We start from the raw sequence: 20,709 nt of genomic DNA on the forward strand, positions 1-20,709 counted from the left end.
ATAGATATGGGCGGACTATTTAGATCTAATACTTAAACCCAGAGTTGACACCCATTAACCGCCCTTGATATCTCTCCGTCACTTCACCCAATTTCACCATGACTCCTGCGGCTAATAGTCTGACCTGCTCCCGAGGGTCATCCACTCCCTGTGCCGCCACAGTTCGATCAAAGACTGACCCGGCCCACTCCCGCAACTCGATTACTTGAGTCGCATATTCCGTGACAAGTCGTTCCTCGCCGGAGGAGCCTGAGGCGACGTTTAAGTCCACTACTGCGAGGAACAGCGAGAGCAGTGCGGAGACGATCGAAGGGTCATCCGAAAGCGGTCGTGTGTAGAGTGAAAGGAGAAAAGTCAACGTCTCCTGAGTGAGATTAGGAAGGTACGGGTTGTGGGGACCCATGGTGGAAAGGATGAGTGTCAGTGTCTGGATAAAGAGACAGAGGAGATGCGGAATGAGAAAAGGGTTGTACGAGGGCGCGGTTGACCTGTGATAGAGGAAATTTGTCAACTGGTGTCCGTCAGCCTATGGAGAAGACTCGAGCTCTTACGAGGAAAATTGCGTCATCATTAATCCGAAGCGACCTGCTAGAGGATAGAAGAAGCCCTCTGACAAGACTTTGTGGACGTCCTTGACCGTCGACTTTTGTCGCTGCGCATCTCGCTGCTGACGTTTCTTCTCGACCTCCATTCGCGACGAAAATGTTCGCACCTTGAGTGCATTTGGACCAGATACGGCGTCTGCAGCTTGAGCTGCGAGTGGTTCAAGGGACGCCTTTGAGAGGGTCTTCGTGAGACTCGCGATGGGGGATTCATTCGTTAAATACAGGTCTTCCACGTTTGCCGGCAACCTTCTGGTTGGAAAGGAAGTGTCGGGTAAGGTTGGCAACCCGAGCGTCCGGGCATCGTCCTCACCGTTCCCTGCTAATTCGCGAGCACTTAGACCCAACGCCGTGAGAACCGCGGACCGCTGGGTCTGGGACAGGTCTCCATCGAAGAATACCGCCGCAAACCAGCGGCCCATTTTCAGCGGTTGCGATACGATCAGAGCAATCATGCTCTGTAACCGACATTCATGGAATTTAGGGAGTTTAGCCTGCTCCTGCAGTCCGACCAGGACAAGAGCCAGCTCCTCTACATTCTCAGCCAGCTCGGTTCCGAAGCCAGTCTTGCGTCGAATCAGAGAAGGGGCAGTGGTCACGGCCAAATCATATCGTTCGAGATTATCCGTATCCCGTAAGCCAGCTATCAGATCGCGAATGTATCTATTCGAGTCAGTTGTCTGTATCTTTCGCAATGTAGTTCCATCAACTTACACTGGTGGTGTTGGTTTGTTGCGTTGTACAAGAGTTGGATCATCGTCGGAATCCGATGGATCGTCGTCAGGTTTCTCGTACGGTATCAGATCATCATCCTCTTCGTTCTCATCATTCTCTGAGTCCCCAATCTCTTCTATTGACACAATCTTGACCGATTGTGCGTTGGAGGCTCCCACACCCTCAGTTCGCGAAGAAGACGGTCTTTGAGCTGGTGAACGAGGCTCCTTAGGTGATTGTTCTTTTGATATTTTGATATAATCCAAAGATCCAACGCGATCTGCCTTTTTGACTAAGTCCAGATACGAGACTGCTTCGTCGCTTTCCATCTCTTCAAGGCCAAATTTCATAGCTTTTCCTGGCTCCTCAATGAGTTGCGAAATTGCGGTGCCAATGATCATACCGAGAAAGCGGGCTTTCGTGGACGAGGCTGCTAAACGATTCGAGATGGTGTTCAGGAAAATACTAGAACGGCCTGCGTCCTTGACTGCAAAGCTATCGAGTCGTTGAAGACACCCAGCAGCCAAGAGGACAACTTGAGCATTTGCTGAGAAATATTAGCGCAAGCTTTGACATCCCGACAATGGGCTTCTGGCCTACCTTCTTGACTGCTTATCGGGGCGTGTCTGATGTAAAATTTATCGCCAGATTGTTCAAGGCTCTTGGATAGCAGAGCTAGAATTATTTCTGAAAGCATTTATTAGTTGAACCTCAGAGGCCGGACACCAGGGAAGACGTTACCCCCTCTATCCGACAAAGCTGCTAGTAACGCTCGACGAAGGCCGACAGTATGTATTGAGCCAGCTTGACCTTTTGCAAGCCAGTCTGATAGCTGACTCACAAGGTGTGGACGCTTCGAAATGATGATTGAGCACAACGCCGCAACACCCTCGACGTTTTGGTCGGACGTATTCGCAAAGTCCAGGTAGGATATGCTAACCGGGAAATACTTCTTCTGCAGGTCGCGGAATACTGACTCGAGAAATGCGAGTTGCTCAGTTGGCCGAAGTTTGTCATAGAAAGAGTCAAAATGTGTTGGAAGAGCTCTGTCTAATAGAAGGCCCGAATAGATTTCTCTTGCAAGGTGGTCTTGAAACTGAGTTAGCATGAACAAGCTGCCAAAGTATTGTAGAACTTAACCTGTGTAGCCAATACTCAATGACCGCGCCGTTAGAAGAGCAACTGCTTTCAACCCCGCGTCATTGTTAGGATTAATCCTCGAGACAATATGACATATATTTGCCCCCAACCAGGAAGCATATTGAGTTCCTTCACCAAGCCAAGAGAGCTTCCCGAGGCCTTCCAGGTCTTTTATCAAGGTCAGGGCTTCTGCTGCAGCAGGCAGGAGTTTACTGGCACCAAGAAGAGCAATAATTTCTTTCCAAGCCAGCTGCTTCTGGATTTCATTAGTGTAAAGAGCATCAATGTCATTGTAAAGGCGCAACACAAAGTCTGTTGGTTTCAGCAGGGCAGAGATGACCGATAGAATCTCTGCAAGTCGAATAGGATTACTCGATCCTTCCGCATTTTGAGGTGCTGCTCGCGCTGCGGTTATCAGAGCACGAAGCTGAGTAACCAAGCAACTCAGACCAGCAACGCTGCTGAAACATCGCAAGAACATGCCTCGTAGTTTACTAGCTTCGCCCTTCGTCTCCTTCACGTATTCCCAGTGATCGGGAATCGTGATGTTCACTAAGACATTGAGGATCTGAGTGGTCTTTGCGCTTGGGACCCTGATATCGAAATCTTGAGGACGATCCTTTTTGTTGGAGGGATCAAGTATGGCGAGTACTTGCGCGATATTATCGTGACCAGGTTTTGACTTCAGTACCGCCAGTATATAATCTGACGATGTTGAATTATTGTCTAACTCGGCCTGTGACCCAGTTTGGCGGCTCTGAAGACCATCAACGGAATTGTCTTCCGCGGCAGGCGATAAAATCGACCTGGAATCGCGCGTCATCATCTTCACGGTCATGAGAGCTTCCATTTTCGATAATTGGATGTCTCTCGGAAGCTAGAAGACAATCGATGGTTATGCCTCAAGTGGGAGGAGATTGTATGGAGCGGATTAGTCACGTGCAGCGGTGTGTTCTGGGCCCAGTTACTGAGCAGTCAACAGCGCAGCTGGCTTGTTACCTTCATTCATCGCAATACAACTGGCTATTAATCTCATTTTCCAATTTTGAACGGGGGCAGGTCTCTGTTCCGGGCTGTGAACTCAAGCAACTTGACATCGGTCAAAAAAAAGTGTCTTGAAGCAGGTTCGAAAACAGTTACGGTAACCGTCACAACAAGTATCTAGTGACAGTTATTTGCCGAGTTCAGACTTCTAGCTTTAAATATGGCATCTCTAAGTTCCACTTCTCGGTGGTATGCATTGACTTCGGAGGGTGCAAGGCAAGCATGATTAACGTGAAGCAGGAAGCACCTTTACTCTGTCTTGTCGAAACCAGGTCCTTACAGCGATGAAGACTGGGTTCCTGGTCCGGAGACGATAGGCGCCTTGGAATCGTCAAAGATCCTGTACGTGATTGCCAGGTGATGATTATATCAACTTGCTAACTTGAGGCCAGAGTGATGTCAGTCCGAGATTGTTGTCTACGACCATGATCAAGTCACTGATGAATTTGATACAGTGGCGCGGGTGGTTTAGGATGCGAAATTCTCAAAAACCTTGCCTTGTCAGGATTCAAGGATATTCACGTTATAGACATGGGTAAGTGTGTCCTATCACCATACGACTTTGTGTAATCCGTTGGTCTAACTCCAAAAAGATACGATTGACATCTCCAACTTGAACCGGCAGTTCCTGTTCCGGCAAACTGACATCGGCAAGCCTAAGGCAGAGGTCGCTGCAGCATTTGTAGAGAATCGAGTTAAGGGTGTCAAGATCACGCCGTATGTCGGCAAGATTCAGGACAAGGACGAGGATTACTACATGCAATTCAAGATCATCGTCTGTGGTTTGGATAGTATCGAGGCCAGACGGTGGATCAATTCCACTCTTATCGGGATGGTTGATCCGGAGAATCCCGAGAGTCTGAAGCCTCTCATTGACGGGGGAACAGAAGGTAAAGCCATCCGACGCCATCGATATCGTCACAAAGTTATACTAATCATAAGTAGGTTTCAAGGGCCAGGCCCGTGTGATTCTTCCAACGCTGTCTTCATGCATTGAATGCCAGCTAGATATGCATGCTCCTCGACCTGCTGTTCCCCTTTGCACCATTGCAACTATCCCCAGACAGCCTCAGCATTGCATCGAGTGGGCTCACCAAATCGCCTGGCAAGAGAAGCGCAAGGACGACGCGTTTGACAGTGATGACATGGAACATATCAGCTGGGTTTATAACGCCGCCCTTGAAAGGGCAACCCAGTTCCACATCCACGGCGTAACCTTTCAAATGACCCAAGGCGTGGTCAAGAATATCATTCCCGCTATTGCTTCGACAAACGCCGTCATCGCAGCCGCGACCACGTCAGAAGCACTGAAAATCGCTACCTCCTGCAACCCTTACCTGGAGAACTATATGATGTACGCTGGTGAAGAGGGGGTCTACACATACACATTTGAGGCGGAAAGGAAACCAGATTGCCCTGTTTGCGGCAACCTGGCGCGAAAGATGACTGTGGACCCGAACATGACGCTGGAGGAATTCATAGAGAGTCTTGGTGAGCGAGCCGAGGCCCAGCTCAAGAAGCCGAGTATGAGAACGGAAGAAAAGACACTCTACCAGCGCTTCCCGCCTCAGCTAGAGGAGCAGACCCGGTGCAATCTGAAGCTAAAGCTGAAGGAATTGGTTGAAAATGGTCAAGAAATTGCGGTTAGCGACCCCGCATATACTATTGACTTCCGCTTCCAATTGATCTTCAAATGAAGCGGCGTGGCTCAAGCTTACGAGCCTGAATCGGTTACGACGATATGTGATTGAGTACATTGTCAGAAAGACACACAGCGACGCTTGAAGAAATGAATAGCTGCATTTTCTATTATCTGAAGAGGATCCCCATGCAGACTCCTGACGTCGTAAAGGAGGTTTTGACCAACTTTTTGGTAGATGTACAACAAGCACAGAGATAAGGAAAAACCAACGCCGGCTAATGCATTATATACTTCGAAAACTGTTGGGATAGGCCGCAGGAATGTCATTACCGCATGAGATCCGTCAAGCCTCGCTTCCATCTCGCACATTTCAACTTGAGCACCTTGACACTTTCGAGGAAAAGATAATCACTTTCAAACTGACCAGCGCTCTCAACGTTGAAGATGAAGTGATCGCGAATGCGGCCCAGCCTCACCTTGCCCTGGAATTCCTCGTGTCGCAGGCACTCTCTGCTGACGGTATCCTTGAAGGGGTCACGAACCACGGCCTTCATCTCGCCCGCACGGCCCTCATATTCGCTTCCTTTCTGCGCGGCTTCCCTCGACGTGACGGGCTCGAGCTCAATAACTCCCTTGGGGAAGCATTTGGCGAATTTTTTGGCATCTTCACCGATGATAGGACGAAGAATCTTGATGTCTGGCATGAGGCGGTATGTTGCGGTAGCCACGGGTGAGAACTTGGCGTGATCAGCTCCGATCCCTTTGATGCAGTGCAACTCCATATCGATCTTCTGGCCTGGACGTAGCTTTGCGATCAGAATATCAGGATTGACGGGCTTAATTGCACCGTCGCCAGTGAAGAACTGCTCCTGACGTCCGACCGGGTGGAAGGTGATATCCTTGGCATAAACATGCGCGTTCTTGTAAAGTTTGCGAGGGTCGTCCTCGCCGGGAGCAGCGTTGGGGTTCTCAGTACACTCAACATCCAAGCGTAGCACGATGGTGTTGTAGTCGGCGGGGGTGCTGCCAGATTCGGGATCGTCCTCGGTGGGCTTCTTGAACCAGCGCATCCAGTTGAGACCCTCCACTGAGCCTTTCAACGGGATCAGACCCAATCGCGAAGCGAGAACTTCGTCCTGTATAACGGAAGTGTTGTTGTGGACGAAAACGTACTCGATGGCCAGGGTTGGTACTTCAGCCATCAAAATTCGACGGAAAGCATTTGCGATGGAGGCATCAAGTCCAATCAAGGAGAAGGAGGATTCGAATGGGTCATTGCGATGAAACTCGACTCGGAAGCCCTATGAACAGTAGGCGTGAGTTGAAGAAACTTTCAGACCATTGCGACACATGATGAAAGCTACTGCATAAGAACTGTTTAAGGTGAACGCACATCTCTAAACTTTTCCAAATTCCATTCATGCGACTCGCCGGGCCAGTGACCCGGAAAATCTGTGGAGGGAATATTGGTGACCGTCTCTGGATTTATACCGACGATCTAAGAGCTGGTTAGTGACGAGGCTATTCACAGATGCTAAGCTAGAAAATAATGTACCCTTCTGCGATCAAGCTCCTCCTGCGATGGAATAAGAGGCGCCATGATGGCCGACAATACCGGTAGATGGACTGCTGGAGGCTGAGAGGTGAAATCGAGAAATGAGCGGATGATAATTTCTTTGGGACAAGCGGCAGTATTTTCTGCAGGCCTAAGGCGGTCATTTCCTCCCATTTAAACCGCACCCATTGAAGAGAGAATCTTGCGGGCGGAAGTTGCTGCTGGGCCGGAGTAGAAACCCGTGACCAGTGTTGTCTTCACCAATGGAGGCTTAGTGTGGGTGCGCTTTAGAGATCTTCGGAAGACCAACCAGAGGCGGCGTGATGACCAGAAGCTCTTGTCACGTGATTACCCAATTTGTCCCGCAACCTCCAAGCGTCAGTTCGCATCGACCGTCCTGTCAGAGTCCCTCCTTCACTACGTCCGGACTGAGGACAGTCGGCCTGTTTGATCCCTCATCCTTTCTTGCGACATCCCGAATGGCTACCTCTTTCACCCGTTTGGCGGGCAGTGCGCCCAAGAAGCTCTGTCTTCGTCCCTCTACCTTCGCCAGAAACACCCGTTCGATATCGACGACCCTTCCCCGTCGGTACGCGGAGCCTACCAGCTACCAGGCTACCAGACTGATTCCGACGGATCCGACTTTCACACATCTGGCCAACAAGGCTACCTCAGAGTCCGAGGCTGCCTCGAATCTTGAGTCGCAGGCGGAAGGGGTCGACCGCAAGATCCGTCACTATACTGTCAACTTCGGACCCCAGCATCCTGCCGCTCACGGTGTGCTTCGATTGATTCTGGAACTCAATGGCGAAGAAATTGTCCGCTCAGATCCCCATGTCGGTCTGCTCCACCGTGGTACCGAGAAGTTGATCGAGTACAAGACCTACATGCAGGCTCTGCCCTACTTCGATCGACTTGACTATGTCTCTATGATGACGAATGAGCAGTGCTTCTCGCTGGCTGTTGAGAAGCTGCTTAACATCGAAATTCCTGAGAGAGCCAAGTGGATCCGGACTTTGTTCGGGGAGCTTACGCGTGTTTTGAACCACCTGATGTCGGTTCTTTCCCACGCCATGGACGTTGGTGCTTTGACACCTTTCCTGTGGGGTTTCGAGGAGCGTGAGAAGCTCATGGTAAGCGGCATCTTTTCCCTTCATCACGTGTGATGGGGGAGCACTGCATTGACCTTTCACCTTCAATAGGAGTTCTACGAGCGTGTCTCCGGTGCCCGTCTGCACGCTGCATATGTCCGCCCTGGTGGTGTATCGCAGGACCTTCCCCTTGGCCTTCTCGACGATATCTACCAATGGGCCACCCAGTTCGGCGACCGCATCGACGAGACCGAGGAGCTGCTTACGGATAACCGTATCTGGAAGGCCAGAACTCAGGGTGTTGGTGTTGTCAGCGCAGCTGACGCCCTCAACATGAGTTTCACTGGTGTCATGCTCCGTGGTTCTGGTGTTCCCTGGGATATCCGCAAGTCGCAGCCCTACGATGCCTACGATCAGGTTGAGTTCGACGTTCCCGTCGGTGTCAACGGTGACTGCTACGACCGTTACCTTTGCCGTATGGAGGAGTTCCGCCAGTCCTTGCGCATCATTCACCAGTGCTTGAACAAGATGCCCGCTGGTCCTGTTCGTGTCGAAGACTACAAGATCTCTCCCCCTCCCCGTGCCGCCATGAAGGAGAACATGGAGGCTCTGATCCACCACTTCCTTCTCTTCACCAAGGGATATACCGTCCCCCCTGGTGAGACCTACTCCGCCATTGAGGCCCCCAAGGGTGAAATGGGTGTCTTCCTTGTCAGTGACGGCAGTGAGAGACCCTACCGTTGCAAGATTCGTGCTCCCGGCTTTGCCCATCTGGGTGGATTCGACCAGATCTCTCGTGGTCACCTTCTGGCAGATGCTGTCGCTATTATCGGTGGGTCCCACCTTTTTGCAATATCGATCCCGAGTTCCTTCAGTCCGCTAACATGCCAACTTTCAGGTACAATGGATCTTGTGTTCGGTGAAGTCGACCGGTAGAGATATGTGAATTATTACACACCTGAATATGTGCAAATGCATCACGTAGAGGAAGGGAATAATCAGAACAGAGCGAGTTCTTCTTAGCACCTTTCTCTCAGGTCATTCTGCACTTATTCAACCCGAAAATTGAGCATGCTATTGGTTGAGTGCATGGGGTGCCAATGTAAATGGAGACGTGGCGATTCGACTGCCGAGCTGTACCAATTCCTTCCCATGGCGTTTGTTTTCTTCCATTTTCTTTTCTTTCTGCTACCATAACCCTGTTTATAGTGACGTGAATCTTCAATACAATGTCATGTGCTGAATAGAATCGTGGGACTACGGCTACTGCGGTCTCCCTCTTGGCTAGAAATGCGAATGTACCATGACAGCCGTTCTGCTTGTTCAGGAAAACTGCTCCAGATTTCATAGCTGAATTCTTTTTGATTACCGACATTGACTCGGCCGGACAAATGAAAGCCTCATGCATTAGCACTGCGATGTAGTAGGCTGTTGTATAACAATATGTAGATAAAAGAACCCAAGAGGGGTAGATGGAACTCCAGCAGCACAAGGTCCAAACCATCCTTTCCACTATGGAGCACCCTAGTCAAAGAAAAACAAAGCCCACGCCAACGCCAACGCAAATGTGAACGGATAAGGAAACAAACCGACACCTGAGAATGTCTACTAACCCTTGAATAATGCCAGATTGAGGTCCGAAGACTATGCCGCCCGAGCGATCCCACTGAAAGTCCAAAGCAATCACGCCAAGAAGCTCAGCCACGGACCAGAATACGGACTACACATTATCATCATCGTACATGAAAGCGATATCGCGTGGGCGGCGCTTGTTATATGAGACGAATTCAGCATCACCAGGAGGCCGTTCGTTGCGGTTATTCGCCGTCAGCATGCTTTGGATACTCATGCAGACGCTTTCAACCGTCTGCACAGGCGACCAGCCGGCGGAGCTGAGGAGGTCGAGGCAGATGATGCCGTTGCTATAAATGTGGGGGTGAATGGGGATGGGCCGTGGGGTACCGGATGTACTGGGGAGTTCGATAAATTGGACTTCTGGTGGTTCTGTGGTATTCATTAGCCATGTTGATGCAAGCGCGGGGTTGTGCGGCAAGAGAGCGAGCTCACCTATGGGATATTTCGACCCAAAGGTGAATTTGAGTCGGTAGGTCTGGTCCTTGTAGAGCGGGTTGTCATCAAGGACTTTAATGTCCATTTGCCATTCTTCGAGATTGTCGTCTTTGACTATTGAGATGCCGGGCGGGAGATGTTCCTTCATCTGTATAGAGATTGAACGTTAGAAGCATGTGGTTGTGGTGATGCTGCCCTTTTTTGTGATCCTGGGACTAAGTTGCAATACGGCGGCAGGGAAGTGCAGGTACCTTCAGGAGCTCCTGCAGATGTACATGCAGCGTCAGTTTGCACGATTCTTTATTGAGCGGGGAGATGAAATTACATACTTTGCTCAAACGCTTGCCGGCAAACATCTTGGAAGATGAGCCCCTTGAGCGGAGGCTGAGAGGTCTTCAAGATACACAAGCTTTGGCTGCAATGTCTGACGTAGGGTCAAGTACTGGTCTTTTCACAGGTGCTAGTATCGAACGCGCATAGAGCTTGTTAGGGTAGCCGTGTATGACGTCCTGACAAAGCGGGGCTTCTGATGTCAGTAAGGTAGACAAGATTGTGCGGCACCACTCAGCGGAGTAAGCACAGAGGTGGAGATCTCTATAAAGTGAGAGCAGTTTGTAAGGCTTCAGAGTAAAAGAGACAGATCAAGAGAGAGGACGGTGAACTTTGCTGGTTGTATATAAAGGGAAACCTCCAAACAGCAGCTACCTCTGGTGGGTGGGGCGGCCGATCACCTGCAGCCGGTCATCTGATTGGTCCGAGAGCATCTGACACTGCAGCACGTGATCACTTGATATCAGTGTCTCTATCAACATTATAGCACCTACATGATTCGGTTGGCGCTTCACTTATTAATGGCCCCATGACACAACGGTTAAGTAAACGGTCGGTCCACATTTAGGATCATCATTGGGCAGAACACGTGGCGCAACTCTGAAATCAGGTCGAAAGACGAATACGGAGACAAAAGACAACACGGCGAAATGCCAGCAAACAAACTCTGATTATAAGAAAAGCATTTGAATTCGCACAGGGAATCATAAAAATCATATTCGAAGATCAACTCGAACATGATCCGGATACACAAGATATGAACAGGCTCTAATAAATACGAAAGCAAACCGATCGACTATCGGTTGGAAAATCAAGCATGGGCAGTTCGCTCTCGAGCTTCCCGTTCGAGTTTTTCACGCTCTTCGTTCTCCTTCATCTCGCGAACCTTGGCCAGAACCACTTCGCGGAAGATCGCGCCGCGTGCGATCTTGCTCAGACTCCGCTTTTTGGTCCCACCAGTTGTACCATCAACAGGCGCAGGGGATGAGCTCGCATTTGCTTCCGTCCCCCCGAGAGGAGGAAACGCTGTTGTGTCACAGGATTTGCTGGGCTCTGCTGCAGATGCCGCCATCTCGGCAGGGCTGGGGATATCGTCCTCTTCGTCTTCCTGCATCTTGAGCGCTTCAATGCGGTTCGCCAGCTTGATGATCTCGATTCCTCTCCGGAGGCGGGAGCGGGCGATGTAGGCACGGATCTCAGGTAGCAAGTCGCGGTCGCTGGCAGACTCACCAGTCAGCCACGGGTGTTTCAAGGCATCCTGCGACGTGGGCCGCTTGGCGGGGTCAGGCTGGAGCAGGCTGAGAATGAAGTCCTTGGCATCCTTGGAGACATCGCGCCAGTAGCGTTCGTGGAAGACGATCCGGGCAGAGCGGCATTCTTCGATCAGGTCGGACAGGTTTTCCGATCGGAAGGGCGAATATCCGCACAGCAGGGTGTAGGTGATAACACCGAGGGACCATAGGTCGACGGCCTTTCCGTGGCCTTGCTTGAGCATGACCTCGGGCGCCGCATAACCAAATGAACCCGCCATGGTCGTGAGGACTTCGGTAGGGTTCTCCAGCATTTTCGCGATACCAAAATCGGCCAACACCAGGGGGGATTTGGGGTCGCGAGTGAGATAGAGGAGGTTCTCGGGTTTCAGATCTAGACATGAGCCAGCATTAGTGCACTGTTCGGCAGCAGGGAAAAGCCGCTGAAAAACTGACCTCGGTGGACGATATTCCGCTCGTGAAGGTAGTTCACAGCACCCAGCACCTGCCGGATTGTCTGGGAAGCATCCTTCTCTGTGAATTTGCCGCAGTCGCAAATCCGATCAAACAGCTCACCACCAGTGGCCAGCTGAGTGACAATGTAAAATTTGTCCTGATTCACCGTCAGACTGCGATCGGCGAAGAGTAAGCTAAGCTCGTGCACCCACCTTGGATTCGAACCAATCTACAAAGTGAACAATGTTGGGGTGATCGAGCGCCTGCAACATCTCCAGCTCGTCGTAGACCATGCGCTCATTGCCGCGGACATTTTTCTTCAGGATGATTTTGATTGCAACCTTGCCGCCACTGCTCTCTGCTTCACGGACGATACCATAAGTGCCTGCACCTAGTGTCCTTCCAAACCTGTACAGTGCTCTAGAAGAGGTGAGCACAATATCCGCAGTGGGATTGGGAGGATGAAAAGGAGGCGAGAGGGCTTGGAACACCGTACTTCTTTTCGTAACTCTCGGGCTGCCCGGACAGCTTGTTAAACATAGTAGAGACTAAGACAACCATGCCATGGTTAGCATCTTTCCGTATAAGGGACAGCAGCCCCATAGAAAACAGCGTAGGACAAAAGAGCAAAAGGAAAAAGCAGTGAGAAACTCAAAATCCCACGGGAATGGGCGAACCAAAGAACAATAGGAGAACGAGTAGCCCAAAAAGACTTGCATTACTACTCGAGAGGTCTAACGGTAATGCTAGCAGGGACATGATCGCACGAAACAAGTCCAGACCAGCAGGCTCCAGCATTTGAGCGCACGTGAAAAGCATCAATGGTAGGACATGTAGTAGAGAGAAGCAAGCCACATCACAAGGGGCATTGACGAAGCGAAAACGAAGACAGGCGAGACTCACAACTCATTGTGACGAAGCAGGGTCTGTCTGACAGGGACCCAATCTCGGAAATAGAACGTGTGGTAGAGGGCTGAGGCCAGCGGACAGAACGAAGCTGATGGGAGACCCCGCACGTGAGGGGACAAGGAGGGCGGGGCGAAGGAATCGGTTTTGGGAGAATTTGGGAATGTCGAGGACGAAGACGATGTCTGTTTCTGTTCCCTCTCTTATGATTCTAGATCGAATGGCAGGTCAGTACATGATCTCAACCAGCCAGGACGGAGCGGCGCTTCTCAAGACTGGTCGGCGTACATGAAGTCAATAGGGGATGGGAAAATAAACATACTGAGCCTCTAAAGACCACGCCGATCGGTGGAATTGATGCAGACGCACGGGAGGAAAGATGCTGGAGTGTACAATGTCTCTTCAAGAGAAGGATGAATTGAAGAAATAATGATGTCTGGACCTTGGACTATCCATACTTTATTTAATTTTATCGCACTGTCCAGACTCCAGACCGTCTCTCTGAATCGCCGCGAGTCTCACCAGCACAGCCACGGAGTCTTTACCTCCAGCTGGTCGAGCCTTGGGCAGCGGCGGGGCTGATCCAAATATCCCCGAGTGTATGATGGATACGGAGTAGATTATCGAGTCCCGAAATCTCAGTGGCTGAGGGTTCTTTTCCCCTATCATTTCACTGAAGTTCTGGACTATCTTCGTAAATTCGTTATCAGCTACTCCAGGGGCTACGATGCCTGCCTGATCTCAGCCTTGTCGGTCTCTTCACTGAGTTCGATTTCACTCTGGTACAATGCATCGTGCTCTTGTCCTATCTCCCTAGCAGGTCAGATCTCAGGTGGTGTCAACCATTTGTTGAATTTCGATCAATCACATCTTGATCATTTTCTGCATTGCAGAGAACACTAGGACCCTCAGCCTTTCATCAGCATGAAACGCGCCAGCGACCTTGTGCGACTTTTTTTTGTACTTGAAGCCGGATCCACTTTCAAGGCACCACCCAAAAATAGTGGGACGGGGTCGCAAGCTGAGACGATCGCTAAATAGACGGTTGATGGAGTCAATTCTTCATCTGTGATCGCTCATGCAACATCACGTTATTTTTGGTTTTCGTTTCTAGATAGCTCACAAATCATCGTACTAGACATGGTATCATGAGCGGATATGCGCTTCAGAACCCGCAATCAATGGTATACTCCGTACTCTGCCACAAGAACCCCCTAATGACAAGACAGCTGTCAGACCCTTATTATTTACACCTCAAGATACAATTCGTCCAAAACAGAATTGCAGTACGCTTGGTAGTACGCCGCTCCCTTCCAGCCACGGACTGGAGACCTCAACCCGACCGTCTTCCATCCCTCGGCACGCAGTCGAGCAATCCGCTGCTCCTTGGTCTCCTTGACAATGACTCTCCCCGAACTACCCAGTTTCTCTTGACCATCAGGACCCTCCTTGACGGGACTGAAACTCCAGAATGAAGCAGACCGGCGGAAACTCTTCGACGCTCGACGGGCAGACTGCAACTCCTTGACCTCGTCCATGAGTGTGTGAATGTCGGCGATGCTGGAGTTGATCTGAACTCGCAAGGACTGGAGGGTGCTGTTATATCGTCTAATGGACTCGGCGCGTGACGGTGTCACGGGCGTTTGTTTGTGCTCATCCGCGTGGACTTCTCCTCTATCGTGCGCGCGGGGAGTTCTGCTAGGTCCTGAAGGTTCGTGGTTCTTTTCCATGGCATCCGCAGGCAGAATCTTGATAGGAAGAGGAGGGGGACGACAAAGTCTCGCGGGTTGATTCTGTCGACCAGCCGGACGGAGATCAACCGACGACTTTCGAAGTCGAAGGGGCGAAGGCATGAGTCGCTGATCGTCCTGTGGAATGCGGGGTGGAAGGGCCTCTGGAATGTCGAGAGCCAGATCAACCCAGCCCTCACTATCTGAGATGAAAGGATCATCGTCCGGGCAGTGCATGGACTTGTCGATGATGTCCGTAATGCTGCTCACGAGGCCCCCGACAGGCGAAGGACTCTCCGAAAAATCTGATGCGGTCCATGACTCCACCAACGAAGCAGGACTCGAGCTCTCCGAGTTGATTTCAGGAACTGGAATTGTCGAGGGCAGAATTGCACTGCAGGTGACGAAGCTGTCCAGGGCGGAATTCAGCAGAGGAATCTTTCTCCGGGAGTAGTTATGGGCTGCTCGGCCCATTTCCTCATAGGAAATGGCGCTGTAGAAATAAAGGTATGTCTTGTAGACCGGATGGATCTGCCGATCAAGAGCATGTTAATGCATACCTATTTTGATAGCAACGGGTTCTACTCACTGGCTCTTTTACAGCCTCCAGGATCTCAAAAGAACGGGCGGCGCATTGCTTGTACTGACGCTGGAAATACAGCAGCTTGACATCTTGAATTGTTTTCTTCCATTGCTCTGGGGACTGGGGCGATGGAGAAGCTTCAAAACGAATGAACTTTTTCGCGATTGAGAGAGCCATTTCCAACGAGTGCTAGAACGAAAGACCTGGACAATGGCTGACCGAACACAGGACATGCATCTCTCCGGGCAATGGGGGACAAACCCAACTGGTGGATAGTAAAAGATGGATGACCTGAAGGAGAGAAACGAGCGTGTGTAGACTCGAGACGAGACGCGTCGAGGCGTCGTCAACAATGACTAGATGCGCTGAGGATGAGTGCAGTTCTGAGCGCTGCATTCACCGGTAGCACTTCAGCCTGGTTGTGATATACCAGGAAGTCTAAAATGATAATGCTGAAAGATACACCACACTCACTTAGTAAATGCTCCATTATTAAACATGAAGCCAAATGACATCAAGAGATCAGAACCCTTGAGCAATAGTAAACCCATAATGTTGATGAGAGATTCTAATCCTCAAATGTACGTATAGTACATGAATTAGTTATGACCGTTGAGTAACCATAGCACCAACATGACGACTCTCCAGGCAGCCATCATCCATCCCATCTATCCATCCAAGCCTTAATAAAAGCAGAACCCAACATACTGAGTAGTCTTCTAAATGACCTCCAAACTAATCCCTGGACTCTCGAAGAAACTATCCACAGCAAAATTCACCATGAGGCTCGACCGCGCCAACCCACAGCCCTTCTACCACTTCTTCAACAACACCTGGACGCCAATCCGGAGCTCAACAGACATCACCAAAAACCCCAGCACTTCTGGTCTTCATCAAACCCACAACAAAAATGTAACCAGAATCCGACTAACAACCTGGAACATCGACTTCCAGACCCCGCTCAGCCGCGAACGCATGGCCGCAGCACTGAAGTACCTGTCCCGCCAGCACAGCATCCAGCACGACAACGAGACCCCATCAGTCATCTTCCTCCAGGAGATGGTCGAGTCAGATCTCCAGCTGATCCAAGAATCGGGCTGGATACAGGAAAAGTTCTTCATCACCGATACCAGCACCGATCATTGGCGCGGGTCCTACGGGACAACGACGATGATCGATAAACGGTTGGTGGTGCGGGGTGTATTCCGGGTGCCGTATTCGAATTCAAGAATGGAGAGGGATGGGTTATTTGTTGATGTTGATGTGGGGCCCCCAGGGGCCGAGCGTGGTAAGTTGCGTATCCATCGTTTTCGGTAGTGGTTGAAGCTAAGGACACAAAAGAATGCATCCTACGACTGTGCAATACACATCTCGAGAGTCTTGCTTCGCATCCGCCCAGACGTCCGGTGCAGCTACGTCTCGCCTCGAGCTTCATGCATGGGTCTGGCCCTGCGCCTGGGCCTGAGGATGAGGATGAGGATGAGGGCATGTATGCGCCGCCGACTCCCCATGCAGCTATTCTAGCAGGCGACCTTAACGCCTTTGCGTCGGAGGATCGCTCCGCGCCGGAGGAGTGTGGTCTCAGAGATGCGTTCTTAGTTCTAGGCGGGAGGGAGGGGACGGAGGAGAGTTTCACGTGGGGTCAGCAGGTGCCGGATTGGATGAAGGAGCAGTTTGGGTGTAGTCGTATGGATAAGATCCTGTATTGTGGTGGGGTTGAGGCGAAGAGTCTGAAACGGATTGGAGAAGGGGTCAGCGTGACGGTTACTTTTCAGGGAGATCACTCTGACAGCGAGGACGAAGATTACTCGGATGAAGAGGTCTGGGTCACGGATCACTTGGGTCTACAGGGGGAGTTCCAAGTCTCGTCGTCGAGCTGTTGATTTGAAGTTGAGAGACGCTATATTGACAATTGTTCTTTATTTGGGGTTATGTACAGTATCCATCATGAGCTTCATTGATCAATACGGACTTGACAGACGTTGTGTTCAATAGACAACCTGTCTGTTCTTCCAAGTATCCATCCAAGCGCCTGTCGCAAGATCTTAGATCAACACCTAAAAAGAAACAAAAGTTTATTCAGCCTGTTCAGATATTGACGGTCGACGTCTTGCTGTCTCTGGAACGACGGCGACTCGGGACAATGCATCTCCAGTTGCAGAGAGGGCATCAAGAAAATCGCCCAAAAGTCTGTCCAGTTCGGCAGTCACAGTGCTTTCTTCCGCCCCGGCCGTCAGAGCCTCAAGTTGCGGCGGTACGAGATCGGGAAAGTAGACCGGCTCCATAACATCCCTTGTAGCCGGGCGCGGATCTCGCCGGGCAGTGGGTAAAGGCTCAATCATAGGCGACTCACTCAGCGTTGGAAAAGGTTGGTGGGACTCCAGCTCTTTGGATGGAATGGCGGTGGGAAATGGTTCTGTATGCGAGGGTTGAACACCGATTTCTGTGCTGTTCTCCCAGATCACTGACTGCGAGTCTTCCTCATCTGGCCCCGGCCCGTCTAACACTGACGACCGTTCAAAGTCGCCGTAGCCCACCGATTCTAGCGTTTCCGGTAGCTCCTTGTTGAAAAAATGCCCATGTGCTTCAGCAAGCTCACCGGGAGGCGTAGGAGGACGGTCAAACTTGAAGGGATTATAGTCTGTATCTGAGTGAGCTGAGATATCGGAGCCAGTCGATGCTGAGGTGGAGGGTCGCGAATCCCCAGGCTCTCCGATGGTGGACTGTCGAATGGTAGCTGATGGCTGAAGCTCGGGAAGCGGCGCTCGAAGGGTATCGTGGCGGCCGGGATCTTCGCCATCCAGAGGCTTAGCGGTAGTCATGTCCGGGAAGGTCCAGTCCATAGTTGCTCGTTTGTCTTTCTGTTGGGCCTCGTCTGGGAAGGTCCAGTCCATGGTTGCTCGTTTATCCTCCTGTTGCGACTCCGACACCTTTGGTGACTGTGCCCTCTCCGGTTCGGCTTGCTCTGCTTCCAACGGTTGCATAAATACCGGAAATTTCCAGTCCATCGTCGGAGGGCGTGGGCCAGTCTGGGGCTGATAAGTTAGTTGCTGGGATTCGTCATTATCATCCGCATCACGACTCGATGACCGTGGCCTGCCTTCAACAGGATTGGGTTGCTGGCGACCGGTGGATCTATTGGCTCTGATTGTATCCGCGTCTGCGAGTTGGAACGGCTGAGCCGATGCAGCTCCAGCCGCATAATGCGACGAGTCGAATGAGCCGATGTCAATGTCAATGAATGTAGACGTCACGGAAGACCGATCTGTCTCCGTGCGAAGAGGCAGATCAGACGCTGGAGGCTTGGGCTCAATGGGCACAAAATCGTTCTTCGTTTCGTACTTGTAACTCGGCATGTCTTCGTTGAATAGCCCTTCCATTGCCGCAGCGCCTCGGCGGACACGCTCGTCGAAGTTGGCCTTGTCTTCCACGGACATTTCGGATCCGGCTGGCTCATCGAAGGGATCGCGATCCTGCTGAGCTGTCGTCGTTGGACTCATCTGCTCTTCTAGCTCGGCTAACGAGGCGGCTATCCGGTCCAGATCAATGACGGAAAATCTCCGTTCAAAGCCATCTGTCGTACTGAAGTTCCAGTCTTCTTCAAAGTCTGGCTCATAGTCGGGGAATTCCGCAGCGGCAGCACCTCCCGGATGGAATAACGAGATTCGCTGCCCTCCCCGCTGAGACCATTGATAGTAGATGCGCACCAACTCGCTGAGTGAAGAAGTCGGGTACTGCTCGTCTGTTCCAGCAATATACGAATGTGACATGATGTCTGCCATTGTAGGGCGCGATATGGGATCCGACTCGAGGGCGAATGATACTAGGTCTTTAAGGCAGTCACTGTATTCTTCATTTGCAAGACGCGGTGTGGTACGGTTGAGTTGCCTTCCAATTTGCATCCGTTCCCGTAAATTGGAGTTCGGAGGATTCCCCGTTGCGAATTCGAAGAGAGTGCAACCATATGCCCACACGTCGACCTTGGCTTGTCAGTATTTTCAAGGGATTGAGCAGAAATTGACAGCCTCACCTCACTTCCATATTTATGAGCTTCGCCTCGAGTTGAGAACATTTCCGGGGGCATCCAGTGAGGCGTCCCGATCCAGGTTGATCGCTTGTCCACGTGCGACTGGAGTACTCCCGCAACACCGAAATCGCAGATCTGGAGCCGTCCTTCCTCGTGGATCAAGATGTTCGCAGCTACCAAAAGCTTCAGCGGGTGAGTTAAAATCAGACAGCAGAGGCCTACATACCTTTAATGTCCCGATGGATGATACCAGCCTCGTGGATTGCACGCAAGCCAGCAGCCAACTCGCGTGCGATGGGGATGATGAATCTTTCATCGAGCTTATCACCAGTTGCTCTCATCTAAACATTGCGAAGTCAGAATATGACAAGCGGAGGGAAAGAGTAACAACGCAGGGCCTACCAAAGTCCTAACGCTACCACCAGGGCAGTACTCGCAGACCAGCCACAACTGGCTATGGATCGAGATGGCCTCAATCAACTCGTTGATATTTTTCGCACCAGCATCCTTGACCTGTTTCATAACTTTCGTCTCATGTATGAAATCCTTAATTGATTCGTCCTTGAGGTCCCTAACAGACTTGTAGTCCATCGAATCAATATCCATCACCTTGATCGCGACGACTTTGCGCGAAGGTAGCTGGTGGCCCTTGTAGACACGGCCATAGGAACCCTTCCCTATCAGTTCTTCAAACTCATACGGCGGCGGCTCTGTTTTTGCTCTGCGACACATCTCGCGCACGGCGGCGCCTTGTTCACGTGCCAGCTTGATGGCTTCTGCTTTGTGCTTGCTGATGGCGGCCGCCATCGCGGACGTCGGGTCCAGAAACCCTGAGACGCGAGTGCTGTCCATATTGAAGTACACAATAAGGCCCACAGTTGCAATAGAAAGGTTTTATTTGACCGGACAGAGCTGACACAAAAGGCCCTCGAGGCGTCGGTCGATAAGCTAGCCTGTGAGAGCTCTCACTGCCTCTGGCGAAGGCATAAACAGCGAATATTGATGCTCAATCACAGACAGGTCTGAGATCTCTCATGCCAGACACGACACGCGAGACAGTGGCTGTTGTCAACTGCAAAGTGTTGTGTTGTTCACCTCGCCAGTGCCTGTTTCGCCATCAAGGAAAGTCGTTAAAGGACACCCCAGCCTCCACTCAACATGTCCACGGAATCTTATGTATCAGCAAACAGAATCTAGTAATATTTACCCAAGTTAATCCCAGTTCTTTCTTTCCCAAAACCTCGTAGAAGTGTTGAAGAGAGCTATACAAGAAGTTTGATGGTGATCTTTCTTTCTTCTTGTGAGGGAGAATGTGGGTGATGAGAGTGAAACCACGCTAAACGGCGGACGCTAATTTAGCCCCAAAACGGAGACTCCAATTTGCGCTTCTAAGGTGGGCTACCTTCTTAGCTTGAACAACTTCGACCCTTCAGCCAGAAATCTATGCATCGATGAGGATTCAATCATGCTGATCTTAGTTTCTCGATCGCGAATGGGATTATTTCACTGATTGCATAATACTAAAGGGGACTTAGCATGAGACATGACTTCTGTTCAGTTTACGCTATC

The 20,709-nt window shown here is 50.9% G+C and overlaps 9 protein-coding genes across 9 annotated transcripts; 3 read left to right on the plus strand and 6 right to left on the minus strand.

Moving 5' to 3' along the window:
• Positions 1–25: 25 nt before the first annotated feature.
• Positions 26–3,306, minus strand: Aspvir_000470 (telomere length regulation TEL2 family protein; the record flags this gene model as incomplete). The annotated part of the gene is made up of 6 exons (XM_043265605.1): positions 26–488; positions 552–1,265; positions 1,317–1,863; positions 1,917–2,003; positions 2,058–2,405; positions 2,457–3,306. 6 exons carry the CDS (start codon positions 3,304–3,306, stop codon positions 26–28), a joined length of 3,009 nt encoding a protein of 1,002 aa, XP_043121540.1.
• A 354-nt stretch (positions 3,307–3,660) lies between these two features.
• On the plus strand, positions 3,661–5,197 carry Aspvir_000471 (NEDD8-activating protein UBA3; the record flags this gene model as incomplete). The annotated part of the gene is made up of 6 exons (XM_043265606.1): positions 3,661–3,689; positions 3,741–3,842; positions 3,893–3,898; positions 3,956–4,035; positions 4,094–4,390; positions 4,446–5,197. The coding sequence occupies 6 exons, from the start codon at positions 3,661–3,663 to the stop codon at positions 5,195–5,197; spliced, it is 1,266 nt and encodes a 421-aa protein (XP_043121541.1).
• Positions 5,198–5,468: 271 nt separating this feature from the next.
• Positions 5,469–6,742, minus strand: Aspvir_000472 (DNA-directed RNA polymerase core subunit RPC40; the record flags this gene model as incomplete). Its single annotated transcript, XM_043265607.1, has 3 exons — positions 5,469–6,443; positions 6,536–6,640; positions 6,698–6,742. The coding sequence occupies 3 exons, from the start codon at positions 6,740–6,742 to the stop codon at positions 5,469–5,471; spliced, it is 1,125 nt and encodes a 374-aa protein (XP_043121542.1).
• Positions 6,743–7,176: 434 nt separating this feature from the next.
• Positions 7,177–8,724, plus strand: Aspvir_000473 (NADH-quinone oxidoreductase subunit D; the record flags this gene model as incomplete). The annotated part of the gene is made up of 3 exons (XM_043265608.1): positions 7,177–7,830; positions 7,900–8,620; positions 8,687–8,724. 3 exons carry the CDS (start codon positions 7,177–7,179, stop codon positions 8,722–8,724), a joined length of 1,413 nt encoding a protein of 470 aa, XP_043121543.1.
• A 784-nt stretch (positions 8,725–9,508) lies between these two features.
• On the minus strand, positions 9,509–10,214 carry Aspvir_000474 (ubiquitin-conjugating enzyme E2; the record flags this gene model as incomplete). The annotated part of the gene is made up of 3 exons (XM_043265609.1): positions 9,509–9,792; positions 9,856–10,006; positions 10,110–10,214. The coding sequence occupies 3 exons, from the start codon at positions 10,212–10,214 to the stop codon at positions 9,509–9,511; spliced, it is 540 nt and encodes a 179-aa protein (XP_043121544.1).
• Positions 10,215–10,999: 785 nt separating this feature from the next.
• Positions 11,000–12,434, minus strand: Aspvir_000475 (serine/threonine-protein kinase; the record flags this gene model as incomplete). Its single annotated transcript, XM_043265610.1, has 4 exons — positions 11,000–11,832; positions 11,895–12,051; positions 12,107–12,314; positions 12,391–12,434. 4 exons carry the CDS (start codon positions 12,432–12,434, stop codon positions 11,000–11,002), a joined length of 1,242 nt encoding a protein of 413 aa, XP_043121545.1.
• Positions 12,435–14,047: 1,613 nt separating this feature from the next.
• On the minus strand, positions 14,048–15,290 carry Aspvir_000476 (uncharacterized protein; the record flags this gene model as incomplete). Its single annotated transcript, XM_043265611.1, has 2 exons — positions 14,048–15,061; positions 15,120–15,290. The coding sequence occupies 2 exons, from the start codon at positions 15,288–15,290 to the stop codon at positions 14,048–14,050; spliced, it is 1,185 nt and encodes a 394-aa protein (XP_043121546.1).
• Positions 15,291–15,893: 603 nt separating this feature from the next.
• On the plus strand, positions 15,894–16,996 carry Aspvir_000477 (endonuclease/exonuclease/phosphatase family protein; the record flags this gene model as incomplete). Its single annotated transcript, XM_043265612.1, has 2 exons — positions 15,894–16,401; positions 16,455–16,996. The coding sequence occupies 2 exons, from the start codon at positions 15,894–15,896 to the stop codon at positions 16,994–16,996; spliced, it is 1,050 nt and encodes a 349-aa protein (XP_043121547.1).
• Positions 16,997–17,188: 192 nt separating this feature from the next.
• Aspvir_000478 (putative serine/threonine protein kinase) lies at positions 17,189–19,992 on the minus strand (the record flags this gene model as incomplete). The annotated part of the gene is made up of 4 exons (XM_043265613.1): positions 17,189–19,093; positions 19,144–19,313; positions 19,367–19,481; positions 19,543–19,992. 4 exons carry the CDS (start codon positions 19,990–19,992, stop codon positions 17,189–17,191), a joined length of 2,640 nt encoding a protein of 879 aa, XP_043121548.1.
• Between the last annotated feature and the right edge of the window lie 717 nt (positions 19,993–20,709).

The sequence above is a fragment of the Aspergillus viridinutans genome, assembly GCF_018404265.1.
Source record: "Aspergillus viridinutans IFM 47045 DNA, scaffold_1, whole genome shotgun sequence".
In the NCBI taxonomy this organism is placed as follows: domain Eukaryota; kingdom Fungi; phylum Ascomycota; class Eurotiomycetes; order Eurotiales; family Aspergillaceae; genus Aspergillus; species Aspergillus viridinutans.